Source organism: Octopus sinensis, linkage group LG3 (genome assembly GCF_006345805.1).
Source record: "Octopus sinensis linkage group LG3, ASM634580v1, whole genome shotgun sequence".
Classification (NCBI taxonomy): Eukaryota; Metazoa; Mollusca; class Cephalopoda; order Octopoda; family Octopodidae; genus Octopus; species Octopus sinensis.
The window spans coordinates 75276437-75296757 of record NC_042999.1 but is presented as its reverse complement, the minus strand read 5'-3'; the positions used below and the strand labels follow the sequence as shown (position 1 = coordinate 75296757).

At 36.3% G+C, this 20321-nt stretch overlaps 1 protein-coding gene across 2 annotated transcripts in view; it reads right to left on the bottom strand.

The window, feature by feature from the left end:
* The window catches only part of LOC115209387 (DDB1- and CUL4-associated factor 13), a 42036-nt gene extending 23620 nt beyond the window's left edge, over nt 1–18416 (bottom strand). For both annotated transcript variants that reach the window (XR_004998237.1, XM_029777773.2), the window contains exons 1-10: nt 18243–18416; nt 17625–17824; nt 16364–16471; nt 14940–15026; nt 11284–11439; nt 7452–7529; nt 6770–6852; nt 4218–4285; nt 2737–2833; nt 1506–1641 (exon numbers count right to left, since the gene is read on the bottom strand). Coding sequence is in view for 1 of the 2 variants with exons in the window: in XM_029777773.2 (XP_029633633.1) it covers nt 1506–1641; nt 2737–2833; nt 4218–4285; nt 6770–6852; nt 7452–7529; nt 11284–11439; nt 14940–15026; nt 16364–16471; nt 17625–17824; nt 18243–18315 (1086 nt within the window). In the remaining variant the exon portion in view is untranslated. The remainder of the gene's footprint in view (nt 1–1505; nt 1642–2736; nt 2834–4217; nt 4286–6769; nt 6853–7451; nt 7530–11283; nt 11440–14939; nt 15027–16363; nt 16472–17624; nt 17825–18242) is intronic.
* Between the last annotated feature and the right edge of the window lie 1905 nt (nt 18417–20321).

Below are 20321 nucleotides of genomic sequence, written 5' to 3'. Positions count from 1 at the left end.
GTCATAGAAAGTTAGAGAGTCTTTGCCAATTAGTTTGAATGTCCTTCGTTTAGGATGTGGTCTAGGATATTTGTATGCATAACAGTAGCTCCATGTCAGAGCAGACCTTTATTGCGGGTTAGCGACTGATCAGAACTCAAGTATTTTATGGCACTGAAGTAGGAAAACTAATTTAGCTTTACATTATTTACATTGGACGGATATGTGTCCTCATCTTGTTTGTTGTTACCACAATGTTTTGGCTGATTTACTCTCCAGCCTTCATCACATGTTTTGGTGGAATTTTGAACCCAACCCTGGGGGCCATCCATTAACATAACTTGATCCCTCTTCCTCTGATATCCAGAAGATGAATATTTAGTCTATTAAATAATATTCCACCAGGACACATGATGAAGGCTGGAGAGAAAATCAACCGAAATGTGGTAACAACAAACAAGATGAGGACACATATCCGTCCAATGTAAATAATGTACAGAATTCATCTCTAAAATGTAGAACAGCATAGTCTAGCTTTAGCTGTTATCTGTGTTAGGTCACCAGATAATCATCATTTCAACATCCACTTTTCCATGCTTGCATGGGTTAAATTTACATTTATAAAAACAAGGCACAGGCATGGCTGTGTGGTTAAGATGCTCACTTCACAACCATCTAGTTTCAAGTTTCATCCTGCTACACAATGACTAACACTTCATGAGTGAAATTTGGCAGATGAAAACTGCATGGAAGCCCATCATGCTTGTGAGTGTGCATGTATGTTTGTCGATACCATTTTAGTAACAGAGTTCGTTTAGATCTCCCATAAAACAATACAATCTGTAGCTCAACAGTTTTACAAGAATGTTCAATAGAATAAAAATACCTTACATGAAAAAGCAATAAGAGTTGGTCACAAGAATGACTTCTGGACAGTACTACCTCAATATATCTTGTCCAATTTTTGCCAGTATGAAAAATGTAGACATATATTCAACAAGAAGTGCTCTGACAAAAAGCAAATCATCATCATCATCATGTCTGCTTTCCATGCTGGCATGGGTTAGACAGTTTGACTGGAGCTGATAAGCTGGAGAGCTGCACCTGGTTCCAATCTGATTTGACATGGTTTCTATGGCTGGATGCTCTTCCTAATGCCAACCACTCCATGCATTTTACATGCCATTTATATGACACCAATGATGGCCATGACTACAATTTCATGGGTGCCATTTACATGACAATGGCATCAGCCACAACTAGTTTCACTTGGCTAGATGAGTCCGCTCAAACACAGTGTATCGCCAAACGTTTCTGTCACTTGCCATTGCTTCCACGAGGTCCAAGATGAATTTTTAAAAACTAAAAATCACCATACCCATGCTAGCATGAGCAAATGAATGCAAAGAAGGAGCAGTATAAAATCAAATCACAGACATAAACAATATATGATACTTGAAATAGTGAAACCAAAACGAAAATGTATTCCCCAAAAATGAGAAATCATTAACAAAATCTTTACACACAGGACCAAGTTTCTCTGATGCTTGTGCTTTCCAAATTCTTATATTCATCTCATCTGAACCAGAGAGGATGTATTTATTATCCAAAGACCATTGGACCTGCTGGACCCTCTGCATTCTTTTAGTAAAGTAGACTTCTCTGGAATAAAAAAAAAAACATGAAAACTTAATAGAAGAAATACAATGGTAGGAACTGACAGCACTCAACAGAATGGTAATCTATTGTAAAGAGCACCAAAAGTTAGTGCTAACGATGCGCAACACCCAATAGACCAGTCATCATCATCATCGTTTAGCGTCTGCTTTCCATGCTGGCATGGGTTGGACGGTTCAACTGGCGTCTGGGAAGCCAGAAGGCTGCACCAGGCCAGTCAGATCTGGCAGTGTTTCTACAGCTGGATGCCCTTCCTAACGCCAACCACTCTGTGAGTGTAGTGGGTGATTTTTATGTGCCAGACGAGACTGGCGAACGGCCATGCTCGGATGGTGCTTTTTACGTGCCACCGGCACGGAGGCCAGGCGAGGCTGGCAACGGCCACAATCGGATGGTGTTAGTTACATGCCACCAGCACGGAGGCCAGTCGATGCGGTGCTGGCTACGGCCACGTTCGGATGGTTCTCTTATGTACCACCGGCACTGGTACCACAATTACAAATTCCATTGATGTTGATCGATTTTGATTTGATTTTTTGATTTTCACTTGCCTCAACAGGTCTTCACAAGTAGAGTTATGTGTCCCAAGAAGGAAGGTATGCACAGCTGTAAATTAGTACTATGTAAAGATATGAACATTACCACTTCCGTAAGTAGAGTTGTAGGTGGTCTGGTCAATAAGGTGACACGTAAAAAAGTATGGTATTTAGAATTAGGTTAGAAATTCAGAAAAAAGTTATACACCTAATTCACAACTCCTCTTAAACTTCACTGATCTTACTGTACAACTAAATAGTTCACAATTTAGTAGTAGGAAGGGCACACAATATATACCTACTCCAACATGCATCTTACTATTACAAACATGGAGAGAGAGATAACGAAGCATTTTCACTGCATAATTATTAGAGTTCAACGTATTAAGTATATTATTTCAGGTTTCCAAAATAATATTCTGAATCAGTGTCATGGAATGCTTTTGGTTACTTTTTAGGCACAAGATATAAAATAACATTTTTTGAAATCAATGAGACCCACCTCACCTCATAAAATCTGATATCTGATCTCCCCTGTACTCACCTACTGTGACCCATGTTGCAAGCAAAAATTCGAATGCATTTGTCCCATCCAGCTGAGACAAATTCACGTCCCGTTGGGCAGTAGTCAACATCAATTACTGTAACAAATAAAAAGAAAATAGTGAACATTTTTAAGTCCTAGTAACACACTTTGGCAGATACAATTGATTAACTTTACACCAATCCTCTGTACAGTTTTAACACTGCAAACACCTCGATTCACTAGGCCAGCACTCCTATCACTCATATTTCAGTTCTGCCATAGTCATGAGAACAATGCTGGCTAGTTTTGCCATTGGGCCAATGACTAGTTCACTGCATTTATAATGGCAATAGAGACAAGGAAGACTTTGTGCAACAAACAGGACAAATACCACAGGGTATCATTTTTACCTTTTGGTTCAAATCATTATTTGTTAATTAGTTTTCTTACTGACATTTACATTGGCTGCCTTTAAACATACTTGCCTAAGGTGCCATTCAGTGGGATTGAAGCAAAAACCACAAGGTTGCAAAATACTTCACCAAAATTCCAAAATTATCCTTATTGCTACTCTTCTTTCCAGCCTTGATCATTGCAACAGTTCAAATTAGATACCAACTGCTCGAGGTTATTCCCAGCACAAGTCAATAAAACAATTTTAGTCCAACCAATTTTACAGTAGTAAATTCTACATTCAATGACAGAATCTGCAGACATCAAGTTGCACTGAACCCACCAATGTTAGTAAAACAATACAAAATATTAACCTCATAGATGGCTGTCGATATTGAATCAATATAATAAATTGTGACTGTTCTCATGACCATGATAGAAAAGGATGCTAAATTTCCTGCTATAATTAGTTTATGCTTTCATATTGATAAATTTTAGCATAAAATAATCCAGTCTGCAAACAGAACAAAATCACATATGGCAGTGACATCAGGAAAGTTGTCCCCTGTCACTGTGTTAATGGCCAAGATAACTCTTACAGGCTCAATCTATTTAACTGGACGTAGGAACCATGAATAGATACTGAACACTACTGTAACCAGTTAGAAGTATTGGATAAATGTTTCATTAGATAGCTATGCTGAGCACAGCCCATTTGGTAATGGGAAGTTCCTTCTGTATTCAACCTCAGAACAGAGTCTATCTAATCATTTCATTTAATCTTGTCCAACAGTCCTCACACCTATAAACCCACAATGATCAGGCACCCACAACCAAATTTAACACCTAGAGACTCTGTTAGAACAAGGATTCAGTTTCATAAACTGTTCATAGCTGAGTGGAAGAAATGATGATGGCACAAACATGATTCAAAGTAGTGATCTGGCACAGAAACATTACAACATCAAACTATACACCATCCCAATAACTCTGTAGTTTCCTGATAACGAGAGAAACGACAAATGGAATATCAATTATCAAGTTATGGACCGCCATTTTGTGTCAGTCAAGGAGACAAGAAACAAGTCTATATACAAAGGACTTACCAGCATTCACATGGTCCACATGGATGTTGGTTGGTTTAGATAGCTTCCTCATGTCAAAACTGTACAAACTGAAATGAGACATAAACACATTACTAAGAATTTGTTCAACTTGCACCTACAAACACACTCATTATCATCACTACATAACATTCACTTTTCCATGCTTGTATGGGTCAGCTAGAATAGGCAAATTTTTTACAGCCTGATACCCTTCCTGTTATCAACACTCATCCCTTTCCCATCATTTCAAAATGTAACGTGGATCGTTGGCAACTTTTTTCCTCCGTCTTCTTTTCTCTTGGACTTTCCTCCATATCCTGTTTCTGATGAAGAGCTTTACACGAAACATAAAATCTACCTTTCCCTTCCCCTCAGAGCATCTGCTAATACTTTGCCTGTACCACATCCATTTTTTTTGTGTTGTATTCGTTTTTTTTTTTTTCTATACACACACACACACACACACACATATATACAGCATTTGTTGGCCTAAGACGCACTTTTTTTACCCAAAAATGGTTTTAAAAATCCCCTTGCGTCCAATGCACTCAATGCAGGCTCAAAACGGTTTGGGTCAAGATTGATACTTTCTATAACTTCATGAAATCTTTGCAAGTCACTTGATAATTTAAAGTTCTCAACATTTAACTTTTTGGGTACCTTAGGACCAGACTGTCGGTTTTTAGGCATTATCAAAAGATCTATTTTTCCATGCACTAGATGATGGTCAGTCCAGCTCTCTGTGTCTCTCATGGCCCGAATGCTAGAAACATCTTTTATATCACGTTTTCTGATCAGAATATAATCTATGAGGTGCCAGTGCTTAGATCTTGGGTGCATCCAGGTGGTTTTATATTTATTTTTCTGCTTAAACAAGAGTGTTGGTGACAACCAGATAATTCTCAGCACAAAACATCAAAAGAGCTACTCCATTTTAATTACATTTTCCAATCCCATGTCAACCTAAAGCAGGCTATGAAACATAGTCCTTTTCAACTCTTGCATTGAAATCTCCCAATATGACCAGCTTGTCAGAAATTGGTACTTTCCTCAATAATTGTACTAGATCATCATAAAACTGTCCTACAGTTCCATCAGAATGGAACATTGTTGGTGCATAAATACTGACAATGGTAAGAAACCCACTTTTTGCCAGTTTAATATGGCATGACATGATCCATTCAGATATACCACTTGGAAGCTCTGCAATGGAGCAAACCCAACACCAGATTCTCTATGCTGACCCTTAGGTAGGCCTCTCCAAAAGATAGTATATCCATAAGTAGGTTCATTTACTTGACCCTCACCAGAGAGACAAGTTTCAGGGAGCACAACTATATCAAGAAAATATTTCTTAAGCTCACATGCAATAAGTGCAGTACGCCTTTCTGGTCTCTTGTTGAAATTATCATCAAGAAGTGTGCACACATTCCAACAGCCAAAATTCAAAGGATATTTTTACTTTTTTCTTGAAGATTGTTTGACCACAGTGGCAGGATGACAACTGGATCCAGCCTGTGACACACTGGGACACTTGCCAAGCCAGACCTGTTCCCCTGATGTTCCCAAGCCTTTTATGCCATTTACTAAATTGGTTTGAGACATTTTAAAGTAAGTTATAAGAGCAGTTTTAGGTTTCTGCCAATTAATCAATTCAATGATTTTACTAAGATTTGGTGTACAGGAAGTACCTGTGCAGATGAATAATTTTCAGTGGGTTTGGCTTGCACTGCACTACTCCCAAATAGTCCCCTGCTGGTGACACATAAAAAGCACCATTTAAACACGATTGTTGCCAGTGCCGCCTGACTGGCTCCCGTGTTGGTAGCATGTAAAAAGCACCATTTGAGTGTGGTTGTTGCCAGTGCCACCTGACTGGTTCCCATGCTGGTGGCACATAAAAAGCACCATTCAAACATGGTCGATGCCAAAACCGCCCAACTGGCCCTTGTGCCAGTGGCACATAAAAAGCACCCACTACACTCTCGGAGTGGTTGGCGTTAGGAAGGGCATCCAGCTGTGGAAACTTTGCCAGATCAGATTGGAGCCTGGTGCAGCCTTCTGGTTTGCCAGTCCTCAGTCAAACAGTCCAACTCATGCCAGAATGGAAAGCAGACGTTAAACAACGATTATGATGATGATGACTTGTTTCTAAGCAAGCTAGACAGTTAGAAATGTCTTTACAGTAAAGTGGAAAGGAACAACCTCACTTGTATTACAATGTTGCTCATTTACAACCATCCCAGGATGTCTAGACAAGAGTAAACACACATACACACACACACAAGTTTGTTTCAATTTCCACCCACCAAATCCACTCTCAAGAATTTGGTCGCCCCAGGGTTATAGTGGAAGACATTTACCTAAGGTGTTGGGTAAAAATTAAAAACCAAAATAAAAAAACATGCACCTCATAAAAAAATAATACAGTCAATGGCTGAGGAAATGAAATAATGCTTCTAACATCAGAACAGTCCTTATCTTTGGAAGAATAGATTAAATAAAGATGGCAATGATAATTTGCAAACTTGATTGGTATACTTGCTACTTACTTGTAATCTTCGTTAGCAACAGTAAAAACAAAAGGTTCCATGGGATTCCAGGCTAAGGCATTTGATTTTAGTTGAAGCAAAACCTGCAATCATTAGATCAGAAAAGTTAGACATTGCCCAATAATTAAATTGTTTTTGATGTTGTTGTTGTTGCTGTTTAGCTCCAGGTCAGTTCTGATTGAGTAGATCTATGATCAGAGTCTTTCCAGCTATGACCATCCCAATACTCAATGCTAGTGTATTGAGAGAAAACTGATGCCAGAAACAAAGGACCCAGTATACTCTGTAAAATGGCTGGCATTAGAAAGGGCATCCAGCTGTAAAAGCCATTCCAAAACAGACAATAGAACTTGGCACAGTCCTCTGGCTTGCAAGCTCTTGTCAAACTGTTCAACTCATGATATCATGGGAAAAACATTAAATAATGGTGATGATGCCCTTTATCTCTCTAACTGGTACATGTTTTTCAAGTGAAGGATGTATTCTACATATCTTCAGAAGCACAATGCCATACACATACAAGTATGAATTGAGGAGAATGGAGAGGCAGCAGTACATAGCTATACATATATATATACATTATACATACAAATAAATATAAAAATATACATGTACATATATATTGTCTAGAAGCTTAAAATCTAAATATCACACATCATCTCAGAGAACAGCAATACCTTACCTTTCTCAGTGGGGCTGTCCCTCTCATATCATAAAGTATAATTGATCTATCACAAGCTGTTGCTCCAAGAAGGTGATGCTGGAAATAAAAATTAAGAAAATTCAATAAGCTGTATCCTACCATATTTCTTTCAGTAAGTACAATATAGAATGGGTTTAATTCAGTGTACATTCTTAGAAAGACATAAGGCCAGAGATTTGGCTGAGGTGGGAGCTAGTGACTATACTGACCCCCAATACTTGACTGGGACTTATTTTATTGACCCCAGATGTTAAACAGCCAAGTCAACCATAGAAAAATTTCAGTTTGGAACACATAGATGCAAACTACTATGAAGTATTTTGTCTAACACTGAACTGATTCTGTCCTATCCACTGTACTAAGTTGTGGTCCAATTGTAATTTAGATTTAATTCTTTAGTTACCAAACTGCCCAATACCACACAAAACTTTACATGGGCTTAATTATTATCAACCCATCAATAATTAGCATATATATTTAAAAGATAATATTAATATAAATTTCATTACTGTGTCAGAGCTAACGAAATTCTTCCAGTACACTGTCCAACATTTTATAAAATGAAATTTGATTTCTGAATAAGTTTTTGGATAATTTGTCCAAATCATTACAGTTATCTTTCCTGTAACTTTTTACACATAAAGCAAATGGATGCCAATTTCACATTCAAAGTAGCAGCAAATCCAAATGCAAAAGATGTTTCTTTTTGTCTTTGGTCAATAAGTGTTATTTCCTATTTAGAAATCAAAGGAAATGACTACTATTCCTTTTGAATTTTGCTTTTGTGACATGGACATCAATGTTTTGAAACTAACCTATTTTCCATTATGTCTCAGATAGATTCAGTGCTGAGTTGCTGAAGCAAAAATAACGTTATAGCAAATATTCAGCTCAATACCATAGATTTACTTGTCATTTGCTTTACCTTAACCACTTCAGCACATTCCTTAGCGGCTGACAATATGTGCGTCTCTGATCAAGAGCAAGAGTAGTGGGGGAGTATCATAGCCATGTGTTGAGAAGGATTCTTCAGTGTTTGAATAAATATAACAAAAGCAAAGTTTGAAAGAAATATTAGCCATTTTTCATACTTTCTAGGGGTAAGCAAATAGAAAATAACAGTTGCTACCCAAGGACAAAAATCGTATTACACAGTGTAAGTCAATATGAACAATTCTATATTACAACTCTGTTACAAATATCTCAGTTAAATATTACCTGAAAAACCCATTTTATATGTTGATATCCTGTAATTTTACAGTCTAACAAATTTACCAGTTTTTATCAAACATCCTGTTGCTAAAATCCTAAAGTTTTTGTAAATTTTGTTCCAAATATCAATACATATCAATAAATGTTCCAAATACCAATACATATCAATAAATGAAGAAGTTAAAACTGTTTTATATGAAACATGTCTAAGTTCCAGATTCTTTTAGAATTTAATTGAAAAACAAAGTGAATGTATCTAATTAGTTAGAAATATAGTAGTAAAATAGTTAAGAGAAATCTTTGTTAACTCATTCAGTGTTGAGGTTATTTCTTGATTGCATTTCCCCAGTCAGTTCTGTTTCCATCACTAACATTTTAGCTACTAGAACGAGTCCTTTTTTACATCACCCTTCTGAAACATAGTGGGATATTAAGATATCAGACTATTAGTCATGTGTTCAAACTTGATACAGCAATTGGGTGCCTCAAGAAAGGCAAATTATTTTGGTAGCTTTCTATTTGGATGCAGTTTGAACCTAAGACCATGTGATAAATAGTCTAGCGCGTTGTCCAGTGAGCCATGAAGTTTCTTGAAAACTTCATAACTAATACACATGGTGCAAACGTGGCTGTGTGGTAAGAAGCTTGCTTCCCAACCACATGGTTCTGGGTTCAGTCTCACTGCATGACACCTTGGGCAAGTGCCTTGTACTATAGCCTTGGGATGACCAAAGCCTTGTGAGTGGATTTGGTAGCCTGCTGTATACACACACACATATATATATCTCTTATTATAAAAGGCAGATTTTATCTGCCTCCCTTTGGGAGTTATACAAATCTACAATATAGGATTTCTTCAATTACAATTTACCTAGCAGTTTTAAGAGTACAATGCATCACGTCATGCCAGGTCCAGTTTTTAAAATTTAAACTCCAATTAAGCAAAATTTACAGAAAACTCACATTCTGGTGTGTGTGTCAAATGCTTTTCTTAGTCTGGTTTACACCACACGCAAACGCACACACACAGTGGGCAAGGAATAAAATGAAAGTAATTCACTTACTGTAGTGAGTGGTTCTTTCACTCTGCCTCCCACTTCCTATTTACACACATAGAAAAAACTTATTTTTTTACATAAGTAATGAGAGCGAAAGAGACTAAGAGAAAGCGATTGTATGACGAGGGAAGTTCCTTTGAAGTTACCGTGCATGGGACTCATTGATGTACATGTGTGTGTGTGTGTGTGTGTTTGATGGAGTGTGGGAGACAGACAGTATGTTGTGTAAGTGAAGTGCTTCTGTTAGTGTGTGTGAAAGAGAGAGATAACTGAAATTTTTTACTCGGTTTATGTGTATATGTATGTATGCATGTATGTATGTGTGTGTGTGTATGTATGTGTGTGTGTATGTATGTATTTATATATAAAAGAAAGGTTGTGTGTCTGTCTACTCCGATTTAGATTCCTAACTACTCCCACATTTTGCGATGCAGTTTAACCAAAACCGGGTATCTTATAGTCGTGATTCATATCGAGCCCTTCTGGGTATTAGCGCGCGTCTACGATGAGTCTATGATTTTACAAATAATTTACCATCATTTTTTTCCATTTTAATGCATATTTTTTAAAATAAACGGAAGTAACTCTCAAACTTCACACCAATATGCGTGCTCATATGCGACGTAATATCACATCACCAGCATTTCCTCACACTCTCCTTGCACTTGGCGAAGGCAAAATACCAGGGGATGAAAATGGTAATATTGCCATCGATTCCATTTGTACCATTGTTAAGACGCCTTCTGATCTCAGAGATGCAGTGTTCCCAGATTTACAAGCTAATTATCAGAATATGGATTGGATTGGCAAAAAGGCTATACTGGCCCCGAGGAATAAAACTGTTCACCATATTAATGATGAAATGCTAAAACTCATTCCTGGGGAAGTCGATGTATATCAGTCTATCGATACAACTCCTGACCCAGAGGACGTCATCAACTATCCAATAGAGGTACTCAATTCCTTTGAGCACCCCGGACTACCACCACACTTTCTCAAACTTAAAGTTAGTGCCCCTATAATGCTCATCAGAAATTTGGTTCCCCCAAAACAATGCAATGGCACACGTTTGGCGTTAAGTCCTTATCTCCCACTGTAAGCTTATTTCAATATTTGCCTGAATAATCATCATAATTCAGTGCAATCATTAACAGTACTTTCAAGCAATTCAGCCCCGAGCAACGCCGGGCAATTCTGCTAGTATCTATAAATATATATATATATATATATATATATATATATATGCGCATATAGTCATGTGTGTGTATGTCTTTGTTTCTGAGTTTGTCCATCCATCACCACTTGACAACCAGTGTTGGTGTTTACATCCCTGTAACATTGAGGTTCAGCAAAAAGAGACCAATAGAATAAGTAATAGACTTTAAAAAAAGTCCTGGAGTCAATTTGTTCGACTGGTGCTCCAGCATGGCCACAGCCAAATGACAAAAACAAGTAAAAGAATAAATGGCCACAGCTCTTGAGCAGAAACTAATAAAGGAGTATATATAAAATTGAGATAGTAAAAAAAAAAACGAAATTACCTCAACTGGGTTGAATTTTAATGACTGGACACTATCAACGCCCCAGCTGTATGAACGGATAGGCTCTGCCCGTGATTCATCCCAGATGTCAACCTGTTCTCCACAAGTAGCAAAGATATTGTCTTTCCAATGATGATCAATGGCATGAAAGAGAGTCTGGAAGCAACAAAATAATTAACTTAACATGCAATATATCTAGAGGAGAGATCAGTAGAAAGTTTGAGATGTTTAAATGCCACAGACAATATTATAAGACAAAATGAGATCTAAAATTTGACGAAACTGGTAGTAGTCTTATTGAATCCTCTTATGAGTTAATTGCTGATGACATAAACCATTAGTACTTCTATGGACTTGTGAGTGGATTTTATCTAATACAATTTGTATCATGAAAATAAGGTGACTTGATCATATTAAAATTTTCTATCTCTCTCTTTATTGAAAATATGAGGTAACATAAGGACAGTGCTAGTCATGCACATACTCAGCTAAGTAGCATCATCATACTCATTTACTAGTGTAGCAGTATAGTCTTCCCCTGCCATGAAAGGGCAAGAATTATCCAACAAAAAAGAAATTACAGTGATGGAACAAATTATGAAAGTAATGAAAATAGTTTTAAGAAAGGAACCAGCTTTGATCAGTTCAAATATATGGCAAGCTGGAGCACCACTGATGAGAAACAACAGAGAAATTCTTAGCTAAGAGCAAAATACTATACCTAACACTTATTGATCTTCATAGAGTACTGTGCTTTCTATCTTGATGGTTGCTTAGAAAACTAGGTACAGATGTATGGTTTGTGAGGTCCATACAAGCCAGGTTAGCAAGGGAAAAGTTGGCAATAAACTCAGGAACAAATTTAGCATGTAGACAAATGTCCATCTGAGTCCGATTATCAACCTCCTCTTGCTTCTTATAGTTCTCTAGGCTAAAAGAGGAGTTTAAGACCAGCTGCCTATCTGAAAACATTGTATGTTGATCTGGTTCTTATAGCTAACTCATTTGAACACCTAGAGAAAAAATTTCAAGCTAAGCAGTAAAGCCTAGAATCAAAAGACTCTAAAGTAAAACTGACAAAAATAAAAGTTTTAGTTAGCAAGAAAGCAAAAGTTCTCTTCTTATCCAGGTTTTAGATAGGAATTCTATACAGTGTATGAACACAAACTATGGTTGCACAAGAATAGTGGTGAAATCACAGGTTGGATGCCAGAGAAAAAAGAGAAACTTCATATATGGCAGCTGCGCATTAGTAGTTAGCACTCAGAGCATCTATGAAATAAATTCCTTTACATGCTTGGAAGTTTCCATAGAAGCAGTTGGTAGCTTCTTTTAAGAGTGTAAGTGAGTATTCCAAAAGGACAGCAGCCAGAATAAGAATGCAATGGGTATAAGTTCATCCAACAAAGACAGTATCTTTCCAAATGGTAGGAAGATTTCTTTTGATGCAAGTGTGCAAATTGCAATGTTACATGGTAGCAAAACATGGATACTAAATGCAGAGGATGTATAAAGGCTGCAGAGAAAGTGACAAGCTTGCTTTGCTACATGCATAATATAAGTGTGCATGAACAATGAAACTCAAATGAAATGAGAGAAAAACTAAATATAAGAAGAATCAGAAGTAGTGTGTGGGAAAAGAAACTGTGCTAGTGTGGATAAAGAAATGCCAAGAGAACCAAGGGGAAGGAACTTGCAGAATAAGCAAACTGAGGAAGACAAGGAGCGAAATGGTGTAAGCTGATCACTGAATTCTGAACCTCACAAAAGTACTCGAGTGACTATGTTAAGAGGTGAGATGATGTGTTGGAGAAGACATGTTCAATCAATAATAGAATGTAAAAACAAGGGTAAAGCTGATTCTTTAGATTTCTGCCCCATCTTATCCACGGATGATGAGCCTTTCCTGACAGCTTAATAATTTTTTCTACTATTAGCACAAGGCTTGAAATTTTAGGGGAGGGAAGGGGAGCTAATCAATTACATCGGTCCCAGTGCTCAACTGATACTTATTTTATCAATAACGAAGGAAAAGGTAAAATCGATCCCGGCAGAATTTGAACTTAGACGTAAAGACGACGAAATGCCGCTAAACATTTTGTCTGATGTGTTAACAATTCAGATAGCTCGTCGAAACAAACTTAACTGATGAACAGGCGAAGAACCTAATAAGGGAAACAACTCAGGTTACAGCTTCATTTTCTAAGTCAATTCTAAACATTGATTACAGAGTTATTTCTACTTGTTCTGGAGACTGAATTCATCCGAGATCGAGTGTTGTTAACTTTATTTTTAGATAGTATCGTAAATGGTAACAAAATGTTCATCTATTATTTGGTCATAGACAATTCTACTGCATCTGGAATTATATCAGCGACCAAGTCGTAGATGTAGTATAAAACTTTATGATGTACTATAACAAGAATAAATAAATAGACAAAGGAGTGGCTGCGTGGTAAGAAGCTTGCTTCCCAACCACATGGTTCCAAGTTCAGTCCCATTGCGTTGCACCTACTACTATCTTCTACTATAGCCTCGGGCCGACCAAAGCATTGAAAAACTGTATATATGTGTGTGTGTATTTGTGTCTCTGTTTGTTCCTCCGCCATCGCTTGACAACCGATGTTGATGTGTTTACGTCCCTGTAACCTAGCACTTCGGCAAAAGACACCGATAGAATAAGTACTTGGCTTACAAAGAATAAGACCTGGAATCGATTTGTTTGAATAAAAGTGGTGCTCCAGCGTGGCTACAGTCAAATGACTGGAATAAAAGAATAATGGCATACCATGCCCCTTTTACAGTGTAGTTATTATAGACTACTTCAATTGACAATACTAATAAAAATATGAGCCAGCTAGGGGACCACTAGACAAACTAATTAAAAACAACAGCCAAATCAATCCTACAGTCTTAGGAAAAGGAAAGACACAAATGCACATATGTAACTAAGATATGATCAACTGTGATCATATGTTTGCTTGGTCAGAGCTGATATGAGAATAAAGACCAAAATATACTGACAATAAAATGAGGAAAAATAATTTAATATTTTATAAGTGATTATGCCAGTACTATAGGTTAACCACTAATATAGTGAGGTGTAATAATAATTATCACTAATATTGGACAGGGCACTCAACAACTCACTGCCTCAATTACTGAAGCAACTGTATGGCTAAGGAGATTATTATGCAACTGTATGGTTTTGCAATCATCCTTGCAGTATGGCATTTTGGGTAAGAATCTTCTGCCATAGCACTGGGTTAAGAAATAGCTTGTCAGTAGATTTTGGAAGAAGCAAACTTGTATGGGCATGTGTTTTACCAATTTATATTAGTAAGGAAACTGAAAATGTGGCATTTTACAAACAAAATCCCTTGCAGTGAGTTAGTCCCTTGTCACTCCAGTGCATTAGAAATTCAGTAAAAAAGTAACCTGTAACCAACATTGCTATTGTACACAAATTGCAATAAAGAATAAATAAGAACTGACTCGGTAGTTGTATAAATGACTAGGGAGATATGACAGCAGTGATGGTGGTTGTTGTGCTAAAAGGAAATGATAGGAAAATATAAGCAACACATCTTATTTGTAGATCATTATCTGAAAGGAGGATGGGTAATTTATCAAACTGTAGATGTATATCTACATACTTGTCCTAGAATAACATTGGTAGGGTCTTCTTCAATGTGAAATTCTTCATCTAGATTCCACTGCTTGATTGTCTTGTCCCTTCCACACTGTTAATGAAAACAATTCAAAGAGAAAAGTAAAGCAGACATTATGAAGTTATGATTTTCTGTATTATTAGCTAGAAATGCAAATGAAGTGAAGTACTTCCACTCAATTCACATAGTAGTTTTATTTCTTATACTGCACTTATATGCATTTTAAATATAATGGGTTTTTGTTCTTTAAATTGGCACAACGATAATCACAGCAAAATTTGAACTGACAATGATGAAACTAAATACATTTATCAGGTATTCTACTAATTCAGCTATTTCGAATAACACCCTCATTTTTAACGAAATGATTTTGGAAGCTTTAATTAAATACTCAAATTACTTGTTGAATAAATTTAATTGGGGGTAAAGGACTAGGCATATTGTTAAAGTAAGGGTTGTAGTCAATCAAATGAACCCTAGAATATGATTTGGACCATGGCATGCTTTAATATCTATAAAAGAATATCACTTGCAAGATAGTTGGTGAAAAACTATAGACTGATATTATTTCTTGTAAAATTAATAAACAAATAAAAGTCTATATATTTAAAACCTGATCACAAGTGTAAGCATGGCTGTGCAATTAAGACATTTGCTTTGCAACTATGAGGTTCCAGGTTCAATCCCACTGCACAGCACTTTAAGCAAGTATCACCTACTATAGTCTCAAGTTGACATATACCTATGAGTGAAGTTTGGTAGGCAAAAATTGAGCAGAAGACCATTGTATATAAATGTGTGAATTTTGTCTGTCTTTTATACAGCTGGTTCTATTTATACTGAGTCTCTTTGTTGTTTAAGTTGGTGATCTGATCAATAAAATATGTACTAGTGTTGATGATTACTTAAAACCCTTCAAGGGTTCAGAAACTGAAACAACTAAAAGAATATAAATCTATAAATTATAATTCTATTTCTTTCAATTTACACTTTATTGTGAAACATAAGAATTTACTTTAGCAATATTTTATTTTTTTTATCTAAATATTTATTTTACCACAGTTGATTACACAGAACTGGAAAATTCCTACATTTGTATCTGAACTGTTGGAGCAACCCTGTGCTGTCAGTTACGTCTAAACTATGATAGTTAATGAACCCATCACATACACATATAAATCAGAGGCCTCCAAATGGTTGTTCAACCTACAAAAAACAAAAGCAATAAATATCCATCAAATAACCTTAGTCTTTTAAATAAGGCAAGACACATTGAACAATGTGGTGCTAGATATTCTGTATCAGAAAATAAAACTGGATGGTCACAGATGGAATGCATTTGAATACAGATTGGAGCTAGGACTAAACAACTTACAATGAAAAAAATACAGTATAAAAAAGTGACTTACAGTGAAAAAATATTTCCCTTTAGGATGAAAGCAAAGGCTGTTAACAACTCCAGTATGGGCCTGAACTGTTGAAATAGATTTTCTTGTGGGTAAATTCCATACTTTTACCTAAGCAACAAAGGAAAAGAAAACTTAATTGATGGGTACGCAAGAGGAGGCCCACTGCCAGCAGAGACATCTTGTCCTTGTATATATCATGTTCATGACAGGAATCATAACAAGTTGACAGTCTCCATGTTAGACATCTCTAATCACTGGGTGAAGTCAATATTAGTTCATGGTGCCATGGTTTTATTAATTCTAGCCAATTCAACTGATTCTATGTTAATATTGACACAAATACAAGTAAATTTCCATAACCAAGACACTTAGCTCTTGTAGATTCTACCACTTACCGAAAGATAAATATTTATAGTTAGATACAAGATACAACTGTTCTTAGAGGTGACAAGGGTAACAAATAATTCTAGAGTCTTATATCTAGCATAACCGAGTCTGGTGTAAGGCAATACAATATATATGTTGCATAGTTATGGCAAATAAATTGATAAATATCTTCAAATTTACATAATCTGACAGAATATGAAAGCAACATTGCAAATGATAGTTGATTCATTGATGTGTTAATTAAAAGTGTATATTTGAACAGGAAGAACTCTGCTTAGAGCCATCCAACAAAAGCCATGTATTAAACTTAATAATTCACCTCATGATGCACAAACTGTTAAATTTTGTAATCAACTAAGAACTGTCTGGGACACTGATGGATTAGCAAACTCATCTTGTAATGGCACACAGACGGACCCATCCTACCACTGGGAACACCAACTCAACACCCCATTACTATAATTACTTTGTCCCCCACCCTCCTCCTTAATTCCTGACATTACTCTTCCTTTTCTCCTTTACTGTCACCCAACTATTCCTTCTCTCCATTACCATTATCTTTTGTAAGGTGATTTCCAAACTGCCCAGGTGCCACATAAAGCACCTTTTACATTCTGTGTGGAATTGGTAATCAACTTGAGCAAGACTTAAGATTACCCTTTTGTGTTGCTGACAGCAAGACAATCTCTCTAGCGTGGTTGCTATGAAAAAAAAGTACATTCCGTGGAGTGGTCTGTGTTAGGAAGGGAATCTAGTCGAGAAAATCATATCAAAAACAAGATACTGGAGCAAGAGGAGGTCCTTCTGCCGAACACTCTTACTCATAACAGCGTGGAAAACATAAAATAATGGTAATGATGATGAATCAACGTACCTCTCCATCATGAGCTCCCGACAACAAAGTTGATAACGATGTTGGATGTTTCTTCAAAACACTGAGACCATCTTTATGTCCTTCGAGGCAACCGATGAATGGCTTGGCAAAGGTTCGTTCCAGTTTAGTAGCATTCAAAGCACGAACATATTCGCGCGATGCTTCAAAAGGATGAAATTTTGGATCAAAATTTCTGGCAACTGAAATGAAGAAATGGAAGAAATAAAAATTGATAGAAGAATCAAGTAACGAACGATCTAATTCTGCAAAGTAATAGGAATAAAGAAACAGTAACTAAGGTTTAACATGCACAGTTTCAAATATAAGAACAGGTGCTATTTAGTGAACTATTGTGTGAATATTTTATTGTTCGTATAGAAATAAAAACAATTCATTTTTGCAGAATAGAAACAAAATTTAGTAAAACATGTAGTCTTGTGGTTTATTAATTTCTAATAGACTTATCAAGTTATGAATAAACTCGCATCTTAGTAGCATAGACTGTTTTGTTGAAAGCTAGAATCAACAAATTCAGTTATATTGTTATTTCTAATCGCCAAAAGAACATTTTGTAAATAGGTATTCAAAACGTTTATCTGAATTAATGTATTTAAATACCTTTGCGTATATCATCTTTTGTTTCTCGAAGATAATCATCTGGATTTCGACTCAATAGTTTAATTTTCATCATTATGTATACCACTCCATGTGCTTCCAACAGCAGGTAACGGTGTAGAGTTTAACGTTGTCCAGTTAGGAAAAATGTATACTGCGATATTGTAAACTAAAATATTGTAAAAGAAAAATATAAACTTTTCTTGCTTTCTCAAAAGTAATAAATAATAATTATTTCTGAGAATCATTTATTTAGATTATTATTTTTAAGATTCTTTTCTAACTTGATTTATAGTTTCCATATAAAATATTCTTTCAGAAGTAGATATTATCGTTATACACCGCATTCATATCAACTTCCGGTGTTTGAAATATTTACTTACTGTTCGGTAAGATGAATTTGTCACCTTTTCATTCATTCAAGATACGTACTGTATCTTTTATTAATATATATCTTTCGTTATATTCTGGCTTAGTTATATTTTTGTGTCATATCTCTATCTTTGATTAGGAAATATACCTTTATCTGTTATAAGATTTATACTTTCTTTATTATTAGAGCGTTCCTCTGGAAACTTCTGTTCATGTTTTTCCTACAGACAGATTTACAAATCTGTAGGTTAAAAATTGAAATATGATTTCTGAACATAAAGATCTCAACTAAATACTGCAAGGCATTTTGTCCCGCGCTGTATAGATCCTCTGAATCCACTACCTTAATGTCCACTGTAATTTTGCTTAAATTGATTGAGTGGAGGTCATAGAAAGTAGACCCTCAACTAGCGTCGCTGAGAAATTTTACAACGGAGAGAAACCGTTGAAGTTGTACATGTTTTAAGCATGTTTCCAAGGTACACGAAAAAAAATTTCCCAAAGGCCTTAAATGTGTTTAAAACATATATCGTATCTTTTCGGTTTGAACCGCAGTTTTTAAAAATAATTTCCACGTAACTAAACACTTTTAAACTTCGTATACTGGTAGAATGTGTTTATAAAACATCTTTTTCTCTTGGCTTTATTGAGAAAATTCTATAGTTTGTAAGATATTTGTTTGTTTGTTTTTCTGCAATTTCAACCAATCAATGACGTCTATTGGGGTGAAAACATTCTGTGCCGTATGAATATGTCCCTCGTTTAAGAAACAGATTGGGTTTACATTTCTGAAGAAAAAAAGATACTCTTCCCCCCCACCCCTAACCCTAAAACAGATTGAAATGCAATAGATCGATACTAGGGTCATAATTATGGGTGACAATTTCATATGACACCGCTAGAAAAAACTGCCGTTCAAACCGAAAAGATCCCATATATCAGGTGTTGGTCTTGCTGCAGCATAGCAGAATTTTACACACACACACACAAGCTGTCTACCCCTTCGTTGCCTAATTTTCATAACAGAATACCTTGGCGGACTTTCGGAAGAGCACGTCCATATTAGCTGGGTTTTCTCCGATTTGACGAGGATTTTTTGTATTTTTTTTCACCACACTGTTTCAAATGATGAGGGAAAGCTTTTCATGAATAAAATTTTTGAAAATTTATGAATTCCCCCTCCCTTTCTGGACTGATTTTATCCTTTTTATGTATCTGTTTTTTTCCGCTACATACTTAAAAACGGAGTGACTATGTGGTAAGTAGCTTGCTTACCAACCACATGGTTCCGGGTTCAGTCCAACTGCGTGGCATCTTGGGTAAGTGTCTTCTGCTATAGCCTCGGGCCGACCAAAGCCTTGTGAGTAGATTTGGTAGACGGAAACTGAAAGAAGCCCGTCGTATATATGTATGTATATATGTGTGTGTCTGTGTTTGTCCCCCTAGCATTGCTTGACAACCGATGCTGGTGTGTTTACGTCCCCGTCATTTAGCGGTTCGGCAAAAGAAACCGATAGAATAAGTACTGGGCTTACAAAGAATAAGTCCCGGGGTCGATTTGCTCGACTAAAAGGCGGTGCTCCAGCATGGCCACAGTCAAATGACTGAAACAAGTAAAAAAAAGTCGGCGGATGTAAAAAAATGTTGACCGCACCCCCTTTCTTTTTTCTGTTTTTTTTTTCTTACAGAATACCCCATTTTCGAGTACGG